Raw genomic sequence first — 21,414 nt, 5'->3', positions numbered from 1 at the left:
ATCTTTTCCGTCTTAAACCTATGCCCTTTAGTTTTGGACTCCCCTACCTTGGGGAAAACATCTTGACTGTTCACCTTATTTATGCCCCTCATGATTTTATAAACCTCCGTAAGGCCACCCCTCAACCTCCGATTCTCCAGAGGAAAAAGGTCCCAGTCTATCATCATCATTGGCAGTCGTTAGTTGATGAGGATGACTCTGTTCAATCTCAGGGTAAATCTGTAAGTGGCTGTACAGACCCAGCCTATCTAGCCTCTCCTTATAACTCAAACCCTCTGGTCCTGGTAACATCCTTGTAAATTTTTCTTTGTCACCTACATAATTGCAGAGGCTGTGAAAATGGACTGTCTGGTACAGATTGAAATCTGGCCCTCTCAATATAGACTAGGAATGTATTACTGTTTCTTCACTGTTGCTGGGTCAAAATCTCCTAATGGCACTGTGGTTGCGTCTTCACTACCTCAGCTAATGGCGGTTCGAGAGGCAACTCACCACCAACTTCTCAAGGGCAATTAGGGATGGGCAATAAATACTGGCTCAGCCAGCGACAACCACATCCTGTCAAAAATAAAATATATCCCATTTCTATCTCCTTCTCAGAATTGGCAAACGTCAACTTGTCCTTAGAATGATAGAATGACAGAATTATTGTAGTAAAAAGAAGGCCATTTGAATCATCAGTTTCATGCTGTACTGTTCCACCCACTCCCTACATCCATGCATATTCCTGATGTGAGATTTTTAGAAGATTTGGAAAAAAATTACGCAGAAGGAGGCCACTCTGCTCATTGTGATTACACTGACAGTAAAACAAGCTGCCCATTTTCTGGCATTTGCTCCATATCCCTGGAGATAACGGGATGCCAGATGCACATATCCAGACATCTTTGAAATGAGTAGAGCCCCACCTCCCCTTCAGGCAGTGAGTTCTGTCTTCATCTCCTCTCTAATTCTTCTGTCAATCACTTGCCTCCTTTTGACTGACAATCTGCTAAGGAGAACAGGTCCTTCCCATCCATTCTATCCAAGCCCCTCGCAGCCTTGTACACCTCAATCAAATTTCTCCTGAGGCAGAGGAAATGGAGACATTTCAGACAAAGCAACCCCAGCCTACCCAATATTTCCTTATGGGTGCAGTTTTTCAGTTCTGGCAATATCTTCCCTGCCCTCTCTCTTGTTTAATTACACCCTTTCTGTAATGAAATGACGAGAGGTACACAGAAGACTTGAAGTGAGGAGAATATACAGTTCCATCATTACCTGTCTGCTGTTATCCTCAGCTCACAAAGGGCTCACATTCCATATGCCAACCCATTGTTCCAACTTCAGTGATCTGTGGACAGTCACTCTAAAAGTCCTTCAATTTTTCCATACATAGGATCATAGAATCCCTACAGTGTGGAAGCAGGCCATTCGGCCCATTGAGTCTGCACCAACCATCTGAAGAACATCCCACCCAGACTCACCCTTCCTTCCTGATCCCCGGAACCCTGCATTTCCCATAGCTAATCCACTGACCCTACACATTCATGGACACTATGGGCACTTTAGCATGCCAATCCACCCTAACCTGCACATCCTTGGATTGTGAGAGGAAACTGGGGCACCCAGAGGAAATCCATCTTCCATCACTTTACTGATGATCGAGAGTAGACTGATGCAGTGGTAATTGGCCGGGTTGGCTTTGTTCTGCTTTTTGTGTACAGGACATACTGGGCAATTTTACACATTGTTGGGTAGATGTGTCTAACTTTTGTAAGTGGACTGGAAAAGCTTGGTTAGGGGTGCTACAGTTCAGAAGCACAAGTTTACAGTTTCAAAAAAAAATTCCTCTATTTCTGGAACAGTATTTGTTGTTGTGTCTGGTGCCTAGGTCTATGCTGAGTGGTCTGTCTAGTTTCATTCCTTTTTGAGAGCTTTAAGTTGTTGATCTAATTGAGTGGCTTGCTAAGGCAATTAAGAGTCGACCCTGTTGCTGTGGGTCTGGAGTCACATGCAGGCCAGACCAGGTAAGGACGATAATTTCCTTTCTTAAAGGGCATTAGTGACTAAGATTTGTTTTTACAGCAATTGACAATGGTTTTGTGGTCATCATTAGGCTTCCAGATTTTTACTGAATTCAAATTCCACCATCTGTAGTGGTGGGATTCCAATCTGGGTCCCAAGTATGTAGCCTGGTTGTCTGGATTTCTGGTGATAATGCCACTAGTCCATCACTGCCAGCTACTGAGATCACATTGACCTCTCTGCCCTCAGCCTGTTGCACTGTTCGATGAAGCTCAACCTAGCTCAAGGAGCATCACCTCATCTTATAGTCAGGCACTTTAAAGTCTTCCAGATTCAACACAATTTTCTCTGCATTCACCTGGTTTTCAATTTGAAGATCTAAATTCCCTCCAATAAGGAAAGGACTTGTATTCATCTTTCAAAATCTCAGCACATCTCCATGCAGCTTACACTTACATGAGGTACAGTGACTGTTGCAACAAAGTAAATCACCATGGCCATTTTGAGCATAGCGAGACTTGGTGACCACTTTACAGTTGACTTCCGTTCAGTCCAGAAAGTTGACCCTGAGATTCCAGTCACCCGTCATTTTAATTCTCTGCCCCGTGTTCACTGCTTTGTGCCCTCAGCCTGTGAATCTCACAGCAAGCTGGAAGACCAGTAACTCATCTTTTAATTAGGCATTTTACAGCCTTCCAGACCCAACATTGAGCTCATCAATTTGAAGGGGCTGCACTCCGAAACCTGTTGGACTATAACCTAGTGTCATGTGATTTTTTTTCCACCCCAGTTCCACACTAGCACCTCCACAGCAAGTCTCTTTATTGGAAAAAGAAAATTGCAATTCACCTGAGCGAAGGCTCATTCAACTCATTTCTGTGGTGAAAAACATCTATGATAAAGGTTGAACAGATTGGGGCTAGACGCATTGGAGTTTAGAATAAAAGTGAGATGATCTTATGAAACATAAAGGATCATGAGGGGACCTGTCATGGAGGATTATGACAGGATATTTCTCTTTGTGCAGGAGACTATAGAACATACATAATTTATAAAGAGGTTTAGATTTTAAGATTAGCATTTTACAGAAAGTTGTTATTCTGTGGAATTCTGTTCTGTAGAAAACAGTGGAAGCTGGCTTACTGAATTTAGGGCGGAGTTAGATAGACAGGGACTCGGCTATGACAGCACTCCACCCTCCCCCAAGGTTCAAATGTCCCTTAATGTATGATCCAATAGTGTCTCATCCTGCTCCAATCACCATTCTGAGCATCTCTCCTAAATCTCCTTTTGATCTACTATAATTTCAGAGAATACTCCCAGTTTCTTCAACAGCTTTAAATAACTGAAGTCCCTGATCCCTGCTTCCATTCTAATGGTATTTCTTCTCTCTATATATCTCTCTCGATCTCCCTCCTAGGATTTAACACCTTTCCCATAACTGGAAGCAATCCTCTGGCTGAGCCTGAACCAGTGATTTTTAAGAGTTTGGTGTAACTTCTATCTCTCCCCCTTCATTTTTACCCCCCCCCCCCCCGAGGCATAAGAACAATTCTTCCAAAGTGCTTATCCAGAGGAGACATTGAGTGCATCAGTCTGATGCCCAACACCAATTCCATCAATAAAACCATCCTTTCTGAATGATTAGGGAGTGGCTCAGAAACATTTCCAATTACTTACGTCTGAAGCTGTCTTTTCTGAAGCTTGCAGCTTCTCCTGAGCATTTTTGAGTCCCTCGGATAACTTGTCCAACTCATCCTCCGTGCCTTTCATTTTCTTCTGTTGGCTCATCAGCTCCTCTTCAACCTGGGAGAAAGGATGAAAAGCAGCATGGTCATATCTCACCCAGAAAATACCATATTGGCCAAGTTCCAACTCTATTTTCCCAGTACATCATTCAGATCTCCGCATGTTGATTAAACTTTACAAAGCATGGTGTTGGGTAGGAGGGCAGTTGGTGGTGGGGAGTATGGTAGGCATCATGTTGATAATACAAATTAGAAGTAAGCTAGAGTTCAGAGGGAAATGATAAAGAAATGGGCAATAAAGTGAGTGTTTGAGAAGAGACTGGCAGCCAACATGAATGGGAATCCAAAAGTCTTCGATAGGCATCAAAATGGTAAAGAGTTAGTAATGGTAAAAGGAGAGTTGGGGCCACTTATAGAGATCTAAGAAGGGATTTTACACTTGGAGGTAGGGGACATGGTAGAGGTGTTAAATTAATTCTTTGCACCTGACTTTAACAAGGAGGGAATACTGCCTATAGTTCTAGTGACAGAGGAGCTACTTGAGACAATGGATGAACAGAAAGTGATCAATAGGCTAGGAAAGCAGAGAGCGAGCTGAACAGTGACTGGATCAGTAAAGAACATCAGAAACTGGATAAGGGAACAATGACATTGACACGCAGAATTTCAGTGAACAGAGAAATGCCTAGGCTTCCTCATAAACTGTGACTATTGGATGGATTAGAAAGACTCCACTTAAAGTTGATAATTTGTCAAAGTCAGATCAGATACTTTTTGATGATTCAGAGGGAAGCGAAAATGTAAATGCAGAGCTTCTGACTATAATCTTCCAATCCTCCTTAGTATGGTTTGAGACAGCTGGAGGACTGAAAATTTTCAGAAAATCATGTAAGAATAAGAGCAACAACTGCAAGCCAGTCAGTTTAACCTCGGTGGTGGGGGCACTTTTAGAAACAATGGGCAGACCCCCTGGGCAAGTTGGTGGGGGAGAGACGAGATCAGATGGGAGCAGGTGCCACTTCTGTGCCTTCAGCCTAATTGAGTCTGTGTTTATGAAAAGCCTTCTTATCCATCCACCAGTTGAGGCACTCAGTGGGCAATTACAGAGCCTCATCCTACCATAGGTGGTATTAACTAAACATGGATACCAGGTTGGCTGGATGACCAGATTCCAAAGGAAGTCAACAGTTGTTTTCTGGACTAAAAGCTGGTTAATTATTGGATTTTTTGGGGTAGGTAATAGAGTCACAGTCTTTCTTGATATTAGTATCTTAAACCTGAATGTACACAATTTCCAAATTTCTGAAACTTTAAAGCATTGTGAACTGTGGAGACAATGAAGGATTTTAAGAGAACGTGAGCAGGTTGCTGGACGCATGACAGGTAATATTCAACACAGAGAAATGTGAAGTGATTCTCAGGAGGGTTTAAACTAGAGTGGCAAGGGGCTGGGAACCAGAGTAACAGGTGAGCAAGTGGAGGGGATTAAATGGAATGTAAATGTTAGGACCAGTGAGTCAGAAAGAAAGGACAGAGACGGATAAATGAACACAATGGTACTAATGGGCTGAAGTGTGTTTATTTCAATACAAGGAGTATTAAAGGCAAGGCAGATGAGCTTAGAGCCTGGATCAGTACATGGGACTATGATGTTGTGGCCATTACAGAGACTTGGTTGAGAGAGGGACAGGACTGGGTGCTCAACGTTCCAGGGTTTTGTTGCTTTAGATGAGATAGAGAGGAAGGTAAAAGAGATAGAGGAGTTGCATTACTAATTAGGGACAATGTCACAGCTGTACTCAGAGAGGGCATACTGGAGGGCTCTCCACTGAGGCAATATGAGGAGAGCTCAAAAATACGATGGGTGCAATCACTGTGATGGGATTATACTATAGGCCTCCCAACAGTCACTGAGACATTGAGGAACAGATATGTAGGCAGATTATGGAAAGATACAAAAACAACAGCGTTGTTATAGTGGATGACTTTGACTTCTCCAATATTGACTGGGACTTCCTTAGAGCATGAGGCTTTGACGGGCAGAATTTGTTAGGTACGTCCAAAATGGTTTCTTGAAACCGTATATGGATAGTCCAACTAGAGGAGGGGCTATTCTGGACCTTGTACTGGCAAATGAGCCTGGTCAGATGACTGACTTTTCAGTGGGGAAAGCATTTTGGAAACAGTGACCATAACTCCTTAAGTTTTAAGATAGCTAGGAATAAGGATAAGTCAGGACCTTGTGGGCAGGTACTAAATTGGGGGAAGGCAAATTACACCAGTATTAGGCAGGAGCTAGGGAGTGTTAACTTGGAGGAGCCGTTACTGGGCAAGTCCACATCTGATATGTGGGAGTTGTTTAAAGGCCTGCTGATCAGAATTTAGGACCGGCATATTCCAGTAAGGAGAAAGGACAAGGATGGCAAGGTAAGGGATGCTTGGAAAATGAGGGAGATTGTGGATTTAATCAAAAGGAAAGAAATAAGTATAAGTAAGTTTCGGAAGCATGTGAGGAATATAAAGAAAACAGGAAAATACTCAAGCAGGTAATTAGGAGAGCAAGAGGGGCCAAAAGATGACCTTGGCAAATAGAGTTAAAGAAAATCCAAAGGCATTCTATACATACATTAAAAATAAGAGGATAACTCGGGAGAAGGTAAGATCTCTCAAGGATAAAGGAGGGAACTTGTGCTTGGAAACAGAGGATAGCGGCGAGATCCTAAATGAGTAGTTTGTGTTGGTATCCACACAGGAGAAGGATGTGGAGATAGTGAGATTACTGTAGAGCACTTCAAGATCAAGAAAGAAGTGACGCTGGATCTATTGCAGAGCATTAAGGTGGATAAATCCCTAGGGCCCAATGGTATCTACCCCAGGTTATTGAGAGAGACAAGTGAGGAGATTGCAGGGACCTCGACCAAGATTTTTGTATCCTCGCAAACCACTGGAAAGGTTCCAGAGGGCTGGCAAGTAGCTAATGTTATTCCTCTGTTCAAGAAAGGAAATAGGGATAATCCAGGAAACTATAGACCGGTGAGTCTCACATCGATGGTTGGGAAGGTATTGGAGAGAATTCTTAGGCATAGGATTTGGAAAAGCATGACCTAAATAGGGACAGACAGCATGGCTTTGTGCAGGGCAAGTCATATCTAATTAACCTGGTTGAATTTTGAGGTGTTAAAGGTGATCAATGAGGGTACAGCAGTGGATGTTGTTTACATGGATTTTAGTAATGCTTTTGACAAGGTCCCTCGTGGTAGGCTCATCCAGAAGTTTGAGAAACACGGGATCCACAATGACTTGGCCGCGTGGATTCAGAATTGGCTTGCCCATAGAAGACAGAGGGTAGTGGTGGAAGGGTGTTTTTCAGGCTGGAGGTCTATGACTGGTGGTGTTCTGCATGGATGTGTACAGGGACCTCTGCTGTTGTAATATATATAAATGACTTGGATGAAAATGTGGATGGGTGGGTTAGTAAGTTTGCAAATGATACAATGATCAGTGGAGTTGTGGATTGGGTAGCAGGTTGTCAAAGAAGACAGCGGGATTTAGAACAGTTGCAGATATGGGTGGAAAATTGGCAGATGGAGTTTAATCCAGGTAACTGTGAGGTGCTGCACTTTGGGAGATCAAATGTTCAGGAAAATTATACAGTGAATGGCAGGATCCTGAACAGCATTGATGTACAGAGGAATCTTGGGGTTCAAGTCCACAGCTCCCTGAAAATGGCCAGACGAGTAGATAGGGTGGTAAAGAAGGCGTATGGCATGCTTGCCTTTATTGGTCGGGGGATTGAGTGCAAGAGTCAGGATGTCATGTTGCAGCTTTATGAGAATTTGATTAGGCTGCACTTAGAGTATTGCATTCAGTTCTGGTCACCACATCACAGGAAGGATGTGGAGGTTTGGAGAGGGTGCAGAAGAGGTTTACCAGGATACTGCTGGGTTAGTCGGTACGAACTATAAGGAGGCTAGAAAAACTCAGGTTGTTTTCTCTGGAGTGGCGGAGGCTAAGGGGAGACTTGATGGAAGTCTATAAAATTCTGAGATGCATGGATAGGGTTGACGGTGAGAATCTTTTTCCCAGAGCTGAAATGTCTAATACTTTTCTCACTGGAGTGTAAGAGGTTGAGAGGCGACCTGATAGTTATAAAACAATGCGAGGTATAGATAGAGTTAATATTAGTTGTCTTTTCTCTAGGATGGGTGATTTCATAAAAAGGGGGCACATTTTTAAGGTGAGAGGAGAGAGACTTAAAAAAGATATAAGAGGCAAATTTTTTACACAGAGGGTTGTTCATGAGTGGAATGAACTTCCTGAGAAAGTATTTTCCCTGGAATGTTGGAGGCTGAAGGCTGATCTTATGGAAGTTTATAAAATCATGAGGGGCATGGATAGGCTAAATAGGCAAAGTGTTTTCCCCGGGCTGGGGGAGTCAAAAACTAGAGGGCACAGGTTTAGGGTGAGAGGGAAAAAATATAAAAGGGACATAAGGGGCAGCCTTTTCACACAGAGGGTGGTATATGTATGGAATGAGCTGCCAGAGGAAGTGGTACAATTACAATGTTTAAAAGACATCTAGATGGGTATGTGAATAGGAAGGGTTTAGAGGGATATGGGCCAAATGCTGGCAAATGGGACTAGATTTATATAGGATTATTGGTCAGCATGGACGAGTTGGACTGAAAGGTCTGTTTCCACGCTGCATTTCTCTATGTCTGTAAGTGGTGGATGTGGGTACAATTTTTTTTTTATTCATTCAAAGGATGAAGGGTGTTGCTGGCTAGGCAGCATTTATTGCCCATCCCTAATTGCCCAGAGGGCAGTTAAGAGTCAACCACATTGCTGTGGGTCTGGAGTCTCATGTAGGCCAGACAGGTAAGGATGGCAGTTTCCATCCCTAAGGGACATCAGTGAACCAGAAGAGTCTTTCCAACAATCAACAATGGATTTGTGATCATCATTAAACTCTTACTTCCAGATTTTATTTAAAATCCAAATTCCACTGTTTGCCGTGGCAGGATTTGAACCTGGGTCCCCAGAATGATATCTGGATCTCTAGATTAATAGCCCAGTGATAATACAACTAGGCTATCACCTTCCCCCTAAATGCAGTGTTTAAAAGACATTTGGATAAGTACATGAATAGGAAAGGTTTGGAGGGATATGGGCCAGGAGCAGGCAGGTGGGACTAGCTTAGTTTGGGATTATGGTCGGCAGGGTCTGTTTTTGTGCTGTATGACTAAATGACCCTATGACTGGGGGTATGAATTTAAGGTGACAGGGGGAATGTTTGAAGGCGATATGAGGGGCAAGTTTTTTACACATAGTGTGGTAGGAGCCTGGAACATGCTGCCAGGGGTGGTGGTGGAGGCAGATACAATTGGGCATTTAAGGGACTTTTAGAAAAGCTCATGAATGATCAAGGAATGGAGGGATATGGACTAAGGTCAGGCAGCAGAGATTAGTTTAATTTGGCGTCATGTTTGGCACAACTTTGTGAGCCTAATGGCCTGTTCCTTTGCTATACAGGTCTATGTTCAATGTTCTATGTCTATGTTCTATAATCCATTGCGTAGGAAAAGCAAGGAGATGTAAAATAAAATAGAGGCAGAATTCTAACAGCATGCAGGGAAAGAGCAGATAGGATACAGTGGGGATGTGGGTTCAGTTGCCTGGAAAATTATGGAAAAAGTTAAAGGGAAGGGGAGGGCACAAGAGAGGTTATTAAAGTTTCTGGAACAAGTAATTGGACACGAGTGTGGAAAGGGTCAGGAATTTAACATTCAGGCACAGCAGATAAGGGGGACTATTAGAAGGGGGCCAGTCAATGCAGGACTGAGTGTGTCCTACTTAAGTGCCATGGTAAAGAAAACAAGGTAAATGAGTTTATAGTGCAGATTGAAACAAAAACAGAAATTGCTACAGAAACACAGTGTGGGTTCAGCGGCATTGGAAAGGTGGGCCCAATGGTGAAGAAAAGGCAACTAAAGTAAGGCAACTCCTATTTTGGTGGGTCCGGCACAGTTGGTGGCAATGCAGTCAAGGTCTCTCTCTCTCAGTTACTGGATGTTAAGTGCTGCCGTGGACTGGGTTGGAATGACTGTTATTCTGAATTTTTAAAAAAATTTATTCCTAAGATCTGTAATGCCAGACTTTTTATTTCTTTACCTTTCTAATTTTTTTCCTAAGAATTTGTTCTTAAGAATCTGTGCCTAGATACGTTTGTACCTAAGATGGGACTGTAATGTAAACTTTTCACCGCGCTCATTTGAGTACATATGATAATAAAGCTAATTCCGATTCAAATCAGTAGCTCTGGCAGCATTTATGGGAAGAAAGGAGATTTAACATTTTGAGTCTGGTGACTCTACTTTCTTCCCACAGACGTTGCCAGATCTACTAAGTTTCTCCAGCAATTTCTGTTTTTGTTTCAGATTCCCAGCATCTGCAGTTCTTTATTGTATTGCAGCACGAATTGAAATTGGCAAGTACACTGTTGTGGGTATCACAGAGACATGGCTGCAAGAGGATCAGAGCAGGGAACTAAATGTCCAAGGATATGTCTCCAATCAAAAAGGCAGGGGATGAATTGGACTGTTAGTGTGGAATGAAATGAAATCAATAGCAAGAAGTGATATAGAATTAGTAGGCATAGAATTTGTGTGGGTAGAGTTGAGGAAACAGAAAAGAAAAAATATCCTGATGGGTATTATGTACAGTCTTCCTAGCAGTAATCAGGATGTGGGGCAGATCCAGGTTCGATTCCATCCTCAGGCAACTGTCTATGTGGAGTTTGCACATGTCCCTGAGTCTGTAAGGGTTTCCTCTGGGTGTTCCAGTTTCCTCCCAGAGTCCAAAGATGTGCAGGTTAGATGGATTGGCCATGGGAAATTGCCCATAGTGTCCAGGGTGGGAGATGCAGGGATAGAGTCTGTGTGGATGCCCTTTGGAGGGTTGGTGTGGACTCAATGGGCTGAATGGTCTGCTTCCACACTGTAGGGATTCGATGATTCTAAGATGCTGCTAAATAAGAGTGTTAGGGGCAAGGTTCTGGCCTGGATAGAGGATTGACTGACTGGCAGAAGGCAGAATGGGGGGAGGGGGGTGGTTTCAGGCAGCAATGGTGGCTCAGTGGTTAGCACTGCTGCCTCACAGCACCAGGGGCCCGGGCTCCATTTCTGCCTCAGGCGACTGTCTGTGTGGAGTTTGCACATTCTCCCTGTGTCTGCATGGGTTTCCTCCGGGTGCTCTGGTTTCCTTCCGCAGTCCAAAGATGTGCAGGCTAGGTGGATTGGCCATGGGTAATTGCCCATAGTGTCCAGGGAGGTGCAGGCCAAGTGGATTAGTCATGGGATAGGGAGGGTTACAGGGATAGGATGGGTCTGGGTGGATGCTCTTCAGTGACAATTTAGACTTGATGGGCCAAAATGGCCTGCTTCCACCCTACAATGTAGGATTGTATGGATTCTTTAAAGGAGTCTTTTTCACGATGGTAGCCGGTGACGAGCGGAGTTCTGCAGGGGTCTGTGTAGGGACCACAACTATTCATGTTACACATTAATGAACTGGACAAAGGAACTGGAGGTATTGTTGCTATGTTTGTAGATGACACAGGCAGATGGAGGGACAGGTAGTGTTGAGGTGGGGAGGCTGCAAAGGGACTTGGACAGGCTGGCAAAGTGGGCAAAGAAGTGGCAGCTGGAACACAATGTGGGAAAGCGTGAGGTTATGCACTTTGGCAGGAAGAATAGAGGCATAGACTATTTTTATATAGGGTAAGGTTTAGAAGTATAAAGCACAAAGCAACTTAAGAGTCCTAGTTCAGGATTCTCTTAAGGTTAACATACAGTTCCAGGTGGCAGTTAGGAAGGCAAATGCAATGTTGGCTTTCACTTCAAGAGGGCTAGAGTACAAGGTTAGGGATGTATTGCTGAAGCTGTGTAAGGCTCTGGTCAGACAACATTTGGAATATTGTGAGCAATTTTGGGCCCCATATCTAAGGAAGGATGTGCTGGTGTTGGAGGGAGTCCATAGGAGGTCTACAAGAATGATAAAGGGTTTGTCACATGAGGAGTGATTGATGACTCTGGGTCTTTACTCAATGAAGTTTAGAAGGATGAGGGTGGGGATGGCAGGTATCTGATTGGAACTTGCAGAATACTGAGAGGCCTGGATAGACTGGATGTGGAGAAGATGTTTCCACTAGTAGGAGAGATGAGGACCTGAGGACACAGCTTTACAGTAAAGGGATGACCCTTTAGAACTGAGATGAGGGATTTCTTCAGCCAGAGGGTGGTGAATCTGTAGAATGCACTGCCTCAGAGGGCTGCGGAGGATAAGTCATTGAGTGTCTTTAAGACAGAGATAAGTAGGTTCTTGATTAATAAGGGGATCAAGGGTTATGTGGTGAAGGAAGGAGAATGGGGTTGAGAAACATATCAGCCATGATTGAATAGCGGTGCAGACTCGATGGGCCAAATGGCCTAATTCTGCTCCTGTATCTTTTGGTCTTATGGTATATCTGCACAAACCATCGAAGATAGCAAGACAGGTTGAGAGCACAGTTCATAACATCTCCAGGATCCTGGACTTTAATAATGGATCTTACAGTGCAAACACATAAGCATTATGGTGAACTTTTATAAAACGCTGGTTCAGCTTGGAGTGTTGACCAATAGGAAGCAAAGAGTGGGAACAAATGGGTCTTTCTCCATGTGGCACTTAGTGACTAGCAGGGTCCCATAAGGGTCAGTGCTTGGTCCCAGCTATATAAAGTATAAAAATGACTTGGATAAGGAGACCAAACACAACATTTCCAAATTGTTGATGACATGAAACTGGTCAGGATTGTGAGTTGTGAGGAAAATGCAAGGAGGCTTCAAGGTGATTTAGGGAAGTTGATTGAGTGGGCAACCACATGACAGATGTAGTACAACATGGCTAAATGTGAAGTTATACACTTCACTGTGAAAAACAGAAAGGAAAAGTATTATTTCAATGATGATTTATTGGGAAGTATGGATGTACAAAGGGATCTGGGTGTTCTTGTACACCAGTCAATGAAAGTAGACAGGAAGGTGCAGCAACAATGAGGAAGATATACTGGCCTTCATTGCAAGAGAATTTGAGTTCAGAAGTAAGGATGTCTTACTGCAGTTATACACACCTTGGTGAGACCCCACCTGGAGTATTATGTGCTGCTTGGTCTCCCTACCTAACAGAGGATATATTTACCATAGAGGGAATGCAGTGGAGGTTCGTTAGGCTGATACCAGGGATGAACTATGAGGAGAGATTAGTTTGACTGGGCTTGTATGCACTAGAGTTTAGAAAGATGAGAGTGGATCTGATTGATATGTATAAAACTCTAACAGGGCTGGACAGACTCGATAAAGGAAGAATGTTTTCCCTGTTTGGGGAGTCTCTAATCAGGGTACACGGTCTTAAAATAAGGAGTAGACCATTTAGGACTGAGATGAGGAAACATTTCTGTACTCAAAGGTGCTGAACGCATGGAATTCTCTACCACAGTGGGTTGTGGAGGCTAATTCTCTGAATGTATTCAAGAAAGAGGCTGGTAAACTTTTAGATTGTAAAGGCACCAAGAAGTATGGGGAGAAAGTGAAATAGAGACATGGAGATAAAGGGTCAGCCATGATCATGTTGAGTGGCGGAGCAGACTCGAAGGGCTGAATGGCCTGCTCCTGCTCCTAGGTTTCGTGTTTCTATGTTGTGGTCAGTTCTGTGCACCACACTTTAGCCAGGTTGTGAAGGCACTGGAGAGAGCACAAGAAAGATGAATGAGACTGGTTCTGGGGCTGAGGAACCTCAGTGATACAGATTAATACAGTAGTTTTCCTGGAAGGAGAGGAAGTTGAGAGATTATCAAAATCATGAGGTGTCTGAGAACCAGAGGACACCAGTTTTAAAGAGATTGACAAAAGAAGCAAAGGTAACATAAGGAGAAACTGTGGCATTCAAAAGGGAATGAGGCCATATCTGAAGAGAAACAATCTGCAGGGTTAAGAGAAGATTGGTGGGTGGGATTAGCTGTGCTGGTCTCATACAGAGCTGGCGAGACACAATGCACTATGGTCTCCTTCTCTGCTGAAATCATTCTACAATTTTATCCATACTTTACTGGGCTGGATTTCATGGGGAGGGCATATTGCTCACCCCTGCACACCCCTCTGCCTGCCCCCTCCACACCCACCCACCCCCCATTTACAAAAGTCTGTTGTGAACCAACAGACTGTAGAAAAATCAAAATAAAAACTGAAAGAACTACGGATACTGTAAATCAGAAACAAAAACATGAGATCCTGTAAAAGCTCATCACGTCTGGCAACATCTGTGAAGAAAAGGTAGAGTTAACATTTTGGGTCCAGATCCAACCCTGTCCCCATAGCCCTGCATGTTATAGAATCCCTATAGCATGGAAACAGGCCATTTGGTCCATCAAATCCACACCAACCCTCCAAAGGGCATCCCACCCTATCCCCACAGCCCTGCATTTTCCCATCTAGCCTGCACATCTTTGGACTGTGGAATGGAAACTGGAGCACCCGGAGGAAACCCACGCAGGCGTGTGAAGAACATGCAAACTCCACACAGACAGTCACCTGGAGGTGGAATCAAACCCAAGTCCCTGATGCTGTGAGGCAGCAGCATGAACCACTGAGCCACTGTGTGATCCTAACGCCTGAGGGGGTAGTAGAGACAGGAAACCTTGCAACCTTTAAAAAAGAACATGAATTTATACCTGAAATGTCGTAACATTCAAGGTGCTGGAAAGTGGGATTAGTGTAAGATGTGTTGGCACAGACGTGAAGATTTGAAGGGCCTTTTCTGTGCTGTATAACAGTATGGAATGTTGGGTATTAGAATGAGATATTGTGCTGTAAATTTGACATTACTGCAGTAATGTGAGACAATGAATCTGGGAATTGGATTGTAAGTCATGTTCTCTTAAAGGATACAATTTACAAGAATGCAGTTTAAAAATGAAAAGGCAGCTTGATGGGTAGCGCTGCTAACTCACAGCACGAGGGACCCACGTTCAATTCCACCCTCGGATGACTGGCTGTGTGGAGTTTGCATATTCTCTCCTTGTTTGTATGGGTTTCCTCCAGGTGCTCCGGTTTCCTCCCACAGTCCAAAGATGTGCAGGCTAGGTGGATTAGCCAATGTGAAATGCAGGGTCACAGGGATAGGGATAGTGGATGAGTCTGGGTGGGATGCTCTTCAGAGAGTTGGTGCAGACCCGATGGGCTGAATGGCCTGCTTCCACACTGTAGGGATCCTATGATTTCAGACACCCATCACCCTCTGCATAAAAGCCATTTCCCTTAAATCCCTCCTGGATCCCATGTGCACTTTACTTTCCTGTCTCCTATGTGGGACTTGATCAAAGGCTTTGTTGAAGTCCATTTCAGCTAAAGATCAATATATTATACACCGATTGTATGACTCCACTATACATACACTGTAAGCCACAATATCCCATTATTATGAATAATCTATTGGACTGCCCCTTTATAATATTAACTGCATCACATCACCTTGTAATAATAGCATTTTTGCTACTATGAGTCAACACTATTAAAATCAGCAAGTGACACTTCCTACTAAGTAGTTATCTTGTATCGGTCTTCACAGCACAGGATGTGGATAAAATATCAGAGATAACAGGGAAAATAAAAATATGTTAAGGGAAGGAACTAACTGTTATTGATCCACAGCGAAACTAATGAGATTAGAGATTATCAAATCTCCAGGACACATGCTTAAAATAGATGAGGAATTATTGATGATCTCTTAGAACTCTCTTGATTCAGGAATTGTCCCTTCGGATGGGAATGTCATTCCATTATTGCTAACGTTTTAACAACCTTCTATTTATTTATTGTCATTCCATCCAATATCAGTATAAACTCCAGTTTTACAGCAACATTAACAACCACCTCTTCTCTACAGAAGACAGGTGCAGTTACTGATTTAGCGCCTCAGCATTTGTCTGCAGCAGAGCATCATCTTTTTTTGGTCCTGAATCAGCTCCACCCTTCCTTTAACTACCCCTTGAGTGCCCATGTATTTATAAAAGTCTTTCAGCTTCCCTTTTATGCTTGCTGTTAATCTAGCCCCAAACTCTGTTTGTATCTCTTGTTCCTTTTTTTAGATATCCTCATACTTTCTATATTCAACTGGGTTCCCTACAACATGTGAATCGTACAAATTTGCAGCTGATCCTAAGAGCTGAGTAAGAAGTCTCGGTGAGTTTCTGCAATGTATCTTGTGAATAGTACACACTGCTGTCAGATTCTATCGAGTTTGAGATGATCGATATTTAATCCTCGTGTAGGACAAATGTTACTTGCCACTTATCAGCCCAAGCCCAGATATGTTCAAGTTTTGCTGCATATGGGCCTGGACTGTTACAATACCTGAGAACTCACAGATGGTGCTGAACAGTGTGCAGTCATGAAAGGACATTCCCTCTTTAGTCTTTGTTGTATTGATGCCATTTGTCATTCTATCACACTTGTGGTATTCAATATCTAATTGAGGCTTTTCAGAGGATTAAAGAAAATCTTGAATTGGGTAAATAGAGAGGAACTGTGTCCTTTAGTGGGGGTTCCAGAACAGGATTTGGGAAGCAGCTTTCAAAATACATTGGAGGCAGGTGGATACATTCACACCAGAAATTTCACAAAATACCCAGGGAAGTTCCATCACAGGGCGATCAGTATGATCACGGGTAACTAATCTAATTACAGCGCGATCAATCTGATTTTGGGGGGGCGGGGGGCCAATCTGATCATGGTAATCAATCTATTCACAAGTCGATCAATCTGATCACAGCATGATTAATCTATTCACAGGGTGATCAATGTGATTGCAGAGTGATGAATCTGATCTTGGGGTGACCAATTTGATCATGGTGGGGGAACCGATCTGATCATGGAGCAATCAATATGACCATGAGGTGACCAGTCTGATCACAGGGTGACCAATCTTATCATGGGGTGATCAATCAGATCATGAGGTGATCAATCTGACCATGGGGCAATCAATATGATCATGTGGTGATCAATATGATCACTGGGGAACGATATGATCATGTGGCGATCAATATGATCACAGGGCAATCAATCTGAGCTTGGGGCGATCAATATGATCATGGGACGATCAATATGATCACAGGGCAACTAATATGATCATGGGGTGATCAATCTGACCTTGGGGCAATCAATATGATCATGGGGCAATCAATCTGATCACGGGGCGATCGATCAGATCATGGAGCGATCAAAATGATCATGGGGTGATCAATCTGAGGGAAGACACCTTTTAGGTCAAAACATCTGGGGAGCTGTTCTTCCAATCACAGGCTGGTTCTCACCCCTGCTTGTTGCTGATAGGCTCACTATAACCAATCAGCTGCAAACACAAGACAGATGCAGCCTGTGATTGGAGGAGTAGCAGGCAGAGTAAGTGAAGCTGTGTCAGCTCAGAGGATGTGAGGTAGTGTGGCCTGGGTAGTAGTAGTGGTGTTGGTGGTGGGAGTGGCTGCAATGGCTGCAAGTTGGAGAGAAGACCTTCAAAGGGAGTAGGGGACCAAAAGTGTGGAGGAATCTATAAAGGTTAGTGAGAGGCTGCCAAGGGGAGTGAGACACAGCTGTTAGAGACAAACATGAAACTGTTTATCTTGAGCCACACCAGTCTGTGCATAATGTGTTTCAGCCTTTTGCCTACAAAAATGTGTGTCAGTTATTTATTTTCAAGAAGACCTTTCTTGCTAATTGCCTTGATTATCTTGTGTGTGGTGGCTTTAATGAATAGTAATAATTATTGAGAATATTGATGAATCCCTCTGAATCTGCTATTGTGTGAGTCAAAGTATTCCAAATGTTAGCATAAATATGGAAAGTTTACTACACAACTGCATCACCTAATAAATGAGTTGACGAAGATTAAAAGTGAGCCCTGGAAATAAAAAGCTGTCCTGAACATAATTTCAAAAGGGGCCCTTGACAGAAAAAACATCGATGATCCCCCAGTGGAAATTGCCTTGAAATTAGAGCTAGCTAGGCTGTTCAGGGTGATGTCAGGAGGCACAAAAGGTAGTGGGAATTTGGAACCCTTTCCTTCTGAAAATACAGTTGAAGCTGGGGATCAATGGAAAATTTTGACCCTGAGATTATGTAATTAAAATATATCAAAGGTTCTCAAATGACAGAACTAATGTTAGATAGAGATCACCCAAGAGCACAAGAAATAAAATAGGAATAAGCCTCTTGGCTTCTCAATTCCGCTCTGCCATTTGGTAAAAGGAGGAATGCGACAGACACCTAAAGATGTTGTAAGAAGCCCTCATGAGAACGGGATATGATGCTCAACTCAGCGATCGCCAGTTCCGAAGTGCCACAGTGAAAAACCACAATGACCTCCCCAGAAGACAGACACAGGACACAACCGAAAGAGGACCTTCTGTTGTCCAGTACCTCCCCAGAACAGAGAACCTACGCCATGTCCTTTGCAATCTTCAACATTTTGACACCATCACCTAGACAACTTGTTATGATCTCTCTATCTTAATTAGTTTGTACAGTTTTGGATTACTTGATACTTTGGTTAGACCCTTGGCATGTGACTCTTATACCTATCATCTTATTCCAGCCATTTGTTTTGTCTCCAGCAGCACCTTATTTTTGCTTTTTTGTTTTTATCTCACTGCCTCATTTTATCAGATTAGAGATCATCCCTTCACTTGTTATTCAGCTGTTGACACTTTACTCACACCGTCTGACAGTTTTGGTCACCCGCAGAGACTTATTATTCAGCCTGTCAATACTCCACTCACACCTTTTGTACAATCTTTTGATCTCTCTGCCTATAAATTCTGTGCCTGTGTGCTTCTCTTCACTCCACCTGACGAAGGAGCAGCACTCCGAAATCTTGTGATTTCAAATAAACCTGTTGGACTATAACCTGGTGGTGTGTGAATTCTGACTGATTCAGTAAAAGGCTGCAGAAAAGATTTACAATGATATTGAAAGGGTTGGAGGGTTTGAATTATAAGGAGAGGCTGAATAGGCTGAGGCTATTTTCCTTGGATGGTCAGAGGCTGAGGGATGACCTTATTGAGGTTTATAAAGGGTAAATAGCCAAGGTCTTTTCCCTGGGGTAGTGGTCTCCAAAACTAAAGGGCATAGGTTTATGGTGAGAGGGGAAAGATTTAAAAGAGATCTAAGGGGCAACTTTTTCACACTGAGGGTGGTGGAATGAGCTGCCAGAGGAAGTGGTGGAGGCTGGTACAATTACAATATTTAAAAGGCAACTGGATGGGTATCTGAATAGGAAGGGTTTAGAGGGATATGGGCCAAAGGTTGGCAAATGGGACAAGATTAATTTGGGATATCTGGTCGGCATGGACGAGTTGGATCAGAGGATCTGTTTCCATGCTGTACAGCTCTATGACTCTATGAGTCTAAGATCAGTCATGATGTAACTGAATGGTGGAAGAAGTACAAAGTGATAAATAACCTCCTCCTGCTTCTATGTTTCATGATTCTCAATGGGAGGCCTGTTTTTAGGATGAAATCTTACAATCTGGAAACTGGTGGTAAGCACTGAATATACTGACTTCTATGCTTTTTTTTTCTATTCGTTTGTGGGATGTGGGGGTTGCTGGCTGGCCAGTGTTTCTTGCCCGTCCCTATTTGCCCCTTAAGAATGTGGTGGTGAGCTGCCTTCTTGAACCGCTGCAGTCCTCCTGCTGTGGGTTGACCCACAATGCTATTAGGGAGGGAATTCCAGGTTTTTGACCCAGCAACAGTGAAGGAATGGTGATATATTTCCAAGTCAGGATGGTGGGTGACTTGAAGGCGAACTTGGAGGTGGTGGTGTTCCCATATATCTGCTGCCCTTGTCCTTCTAGATGGAAGTGGTCGTGGGTTTGGAAGGTGCTGTCTGAGGATTTTTGGTGAATTCCTGTGGCTGCATGGGTACCGTGGCCAGTATTTCATTGTCCATGAGACCTGGGAGTCTTAATACCGAGTCTTGGTGAACTATTTGACCATTGTTTCCAGCACCATTAAGCTTAATGCCGATATAATTCCCACATGGGCATGGGGCCACAAGGCAGAGATCAGCTGGGAAAATAGTGGACACTGAGTTCAAATTATCACCTTACTGAGGTCAGGGAACCTATTACATCCCAGGAATTAAACTCCGTCTTTACCAAGCTGTATGACCTATGTAAGGGGAGCTGTATCCAGAGGGGCCTGATGAAGACCAACTCAGTGGAAAATACATTTTTAATGATCTTTAAGCATGGATCTTAATTGGTTCCAAGTTCTTCAGAAAAGTGCAAATCCTGACTGACCTGGCAAATGCAAGTAAGACTCAATTTTTCACTAAATATAAGTAAGAGTTCAGAGCTCTAGGAATAAACTCTTTCATATTTATCTCTTTGTCATTTATAATTTTGATTAATCACTGATTTGATTCCTCTGTCAAGCTCATTATGATTTGATATTCTTCCTGAATTTTGTGACATTTATTTGCTGATTTCCAAAGCTCTCATTCACACTCAGACTGTTGGTATCATCAAATCTGTCAGTGTGTTCTGCCTGCCTCTGTGGAAAAGAATCAAGGGCAGTCCAACACCATGAGATAGTAAGAACTGCCGATGCTGGAGTCAGAGATAACACAGCGTAGAGCTGGAGGAATAGAACAGGCCAGGCAGCATCAGAGGAGCAGGAAAGTTGATGTTCAGAAAGAAGGGTCTGAAGAAGGGTCCCGACCCCAAACTTCAGCTTTCCTGCTCCTCTGATGCTGCCTGGCCTGCTGTATTCCTCCACCTCAACACAGTGTTATCTAAGTCCAACACAATGGTTGTGAGCAGTCCTTTGATGGTTGGGACTAATTAATTGCTTGTTATTTAAAATAATATCAATTTTGATTCATTAAAAATGAGCCATGACAATATACAGTTCCAAAAACAATATGGCATTAAGACAATTTATAATGTACACCCATTCTGTTCCATTTTGATCTTCAATTTCCCACTGTTGTGTTCCCATCTCTATCTTAATATAGATTCTCTGCCTTGTCCAAATACATTCTGCTGCAAAATTCAACCATTCTTAGAAACTTTTTTTTTTGTTGTCTTCAAACCATTCTTTAGAAAAAAAACCTGGTCAATTACATTGAAGAAATTTACAAATTCTAAATTTAAATCATGTGAAAGCCTCAATTAAATTTCAGCCTGTAATCATTATTTGCAGGGAAATCTTTTTCCTATTTATAGCTGAAGCAATTTTAATATCAAACACTTGGTCCTTTACTATTTGTACTATGGATATCCCAAATCCCTCTGAAATCCCCAGCTAATTCATTGGCTCTTCACCGATGCCATTTTTAATTGAGAAGATTGGCGAGATTGCTGACGATTGCGTTGTTAACAGTTGAGAAATCTCTTGGGTTGGTCCAACAGCATCAGATGGTGTTAGTGCCATCTTCAGTTGCAAGGCAACAGCTGCCAGTCTGAGATTAGCTGATAGAGCTGTGGACTGTAGCCAGGAGAAAGATCTCATACTAGTGGTAGTCAGACTTTCCCTGTGCATTATATAAAATTGCACAGAAACAGGAC

The 21,414-nt window shown here is 43.0% G+C and overlaps 1 protein-coding gene across 1 annotated transcript in view; it reads right to left on the bottom strand.

The window, feature by feature from the left end:
• Nucleotides 1-21,414, bottom strand: part of LOC109925811 (tropomyosin alpha-4 chain) — a 90,589-nt gene that overhangs the window by 61,572 nt on the left and 7,603 nt on the right. The window contains exon 2 of the mRNA XM_048614333.1: nt 3,688-3,813. Within this exon, the coding sequence (XP_048470290.1) occupies nt 3,688-3,813 (126 nt within the window). The remainder of the gene's footprint in view (nt 1-3,687; nt 3,814-21,414) is intronic.

This window comes from Rhincodon typus, chromosome 29 (assembly GCF_021869965.1).
Source record: "Rhincodon typus isolate 14 chromosome 29, sRhiTyp1.1, whole genome shotgun sequence".
In the NCBI taxonomy this organism is placed as follows: domain Eukaryota; kingdom Metazoa; phylum Chordata; class Chondrichthyes; order Orectolobiformes; family Rhincodontidae; genus Rhincodon; species Rhincodon typus.
This window is presented reverse-complemented; position numbering and strand designations above follow the sequence as displayed.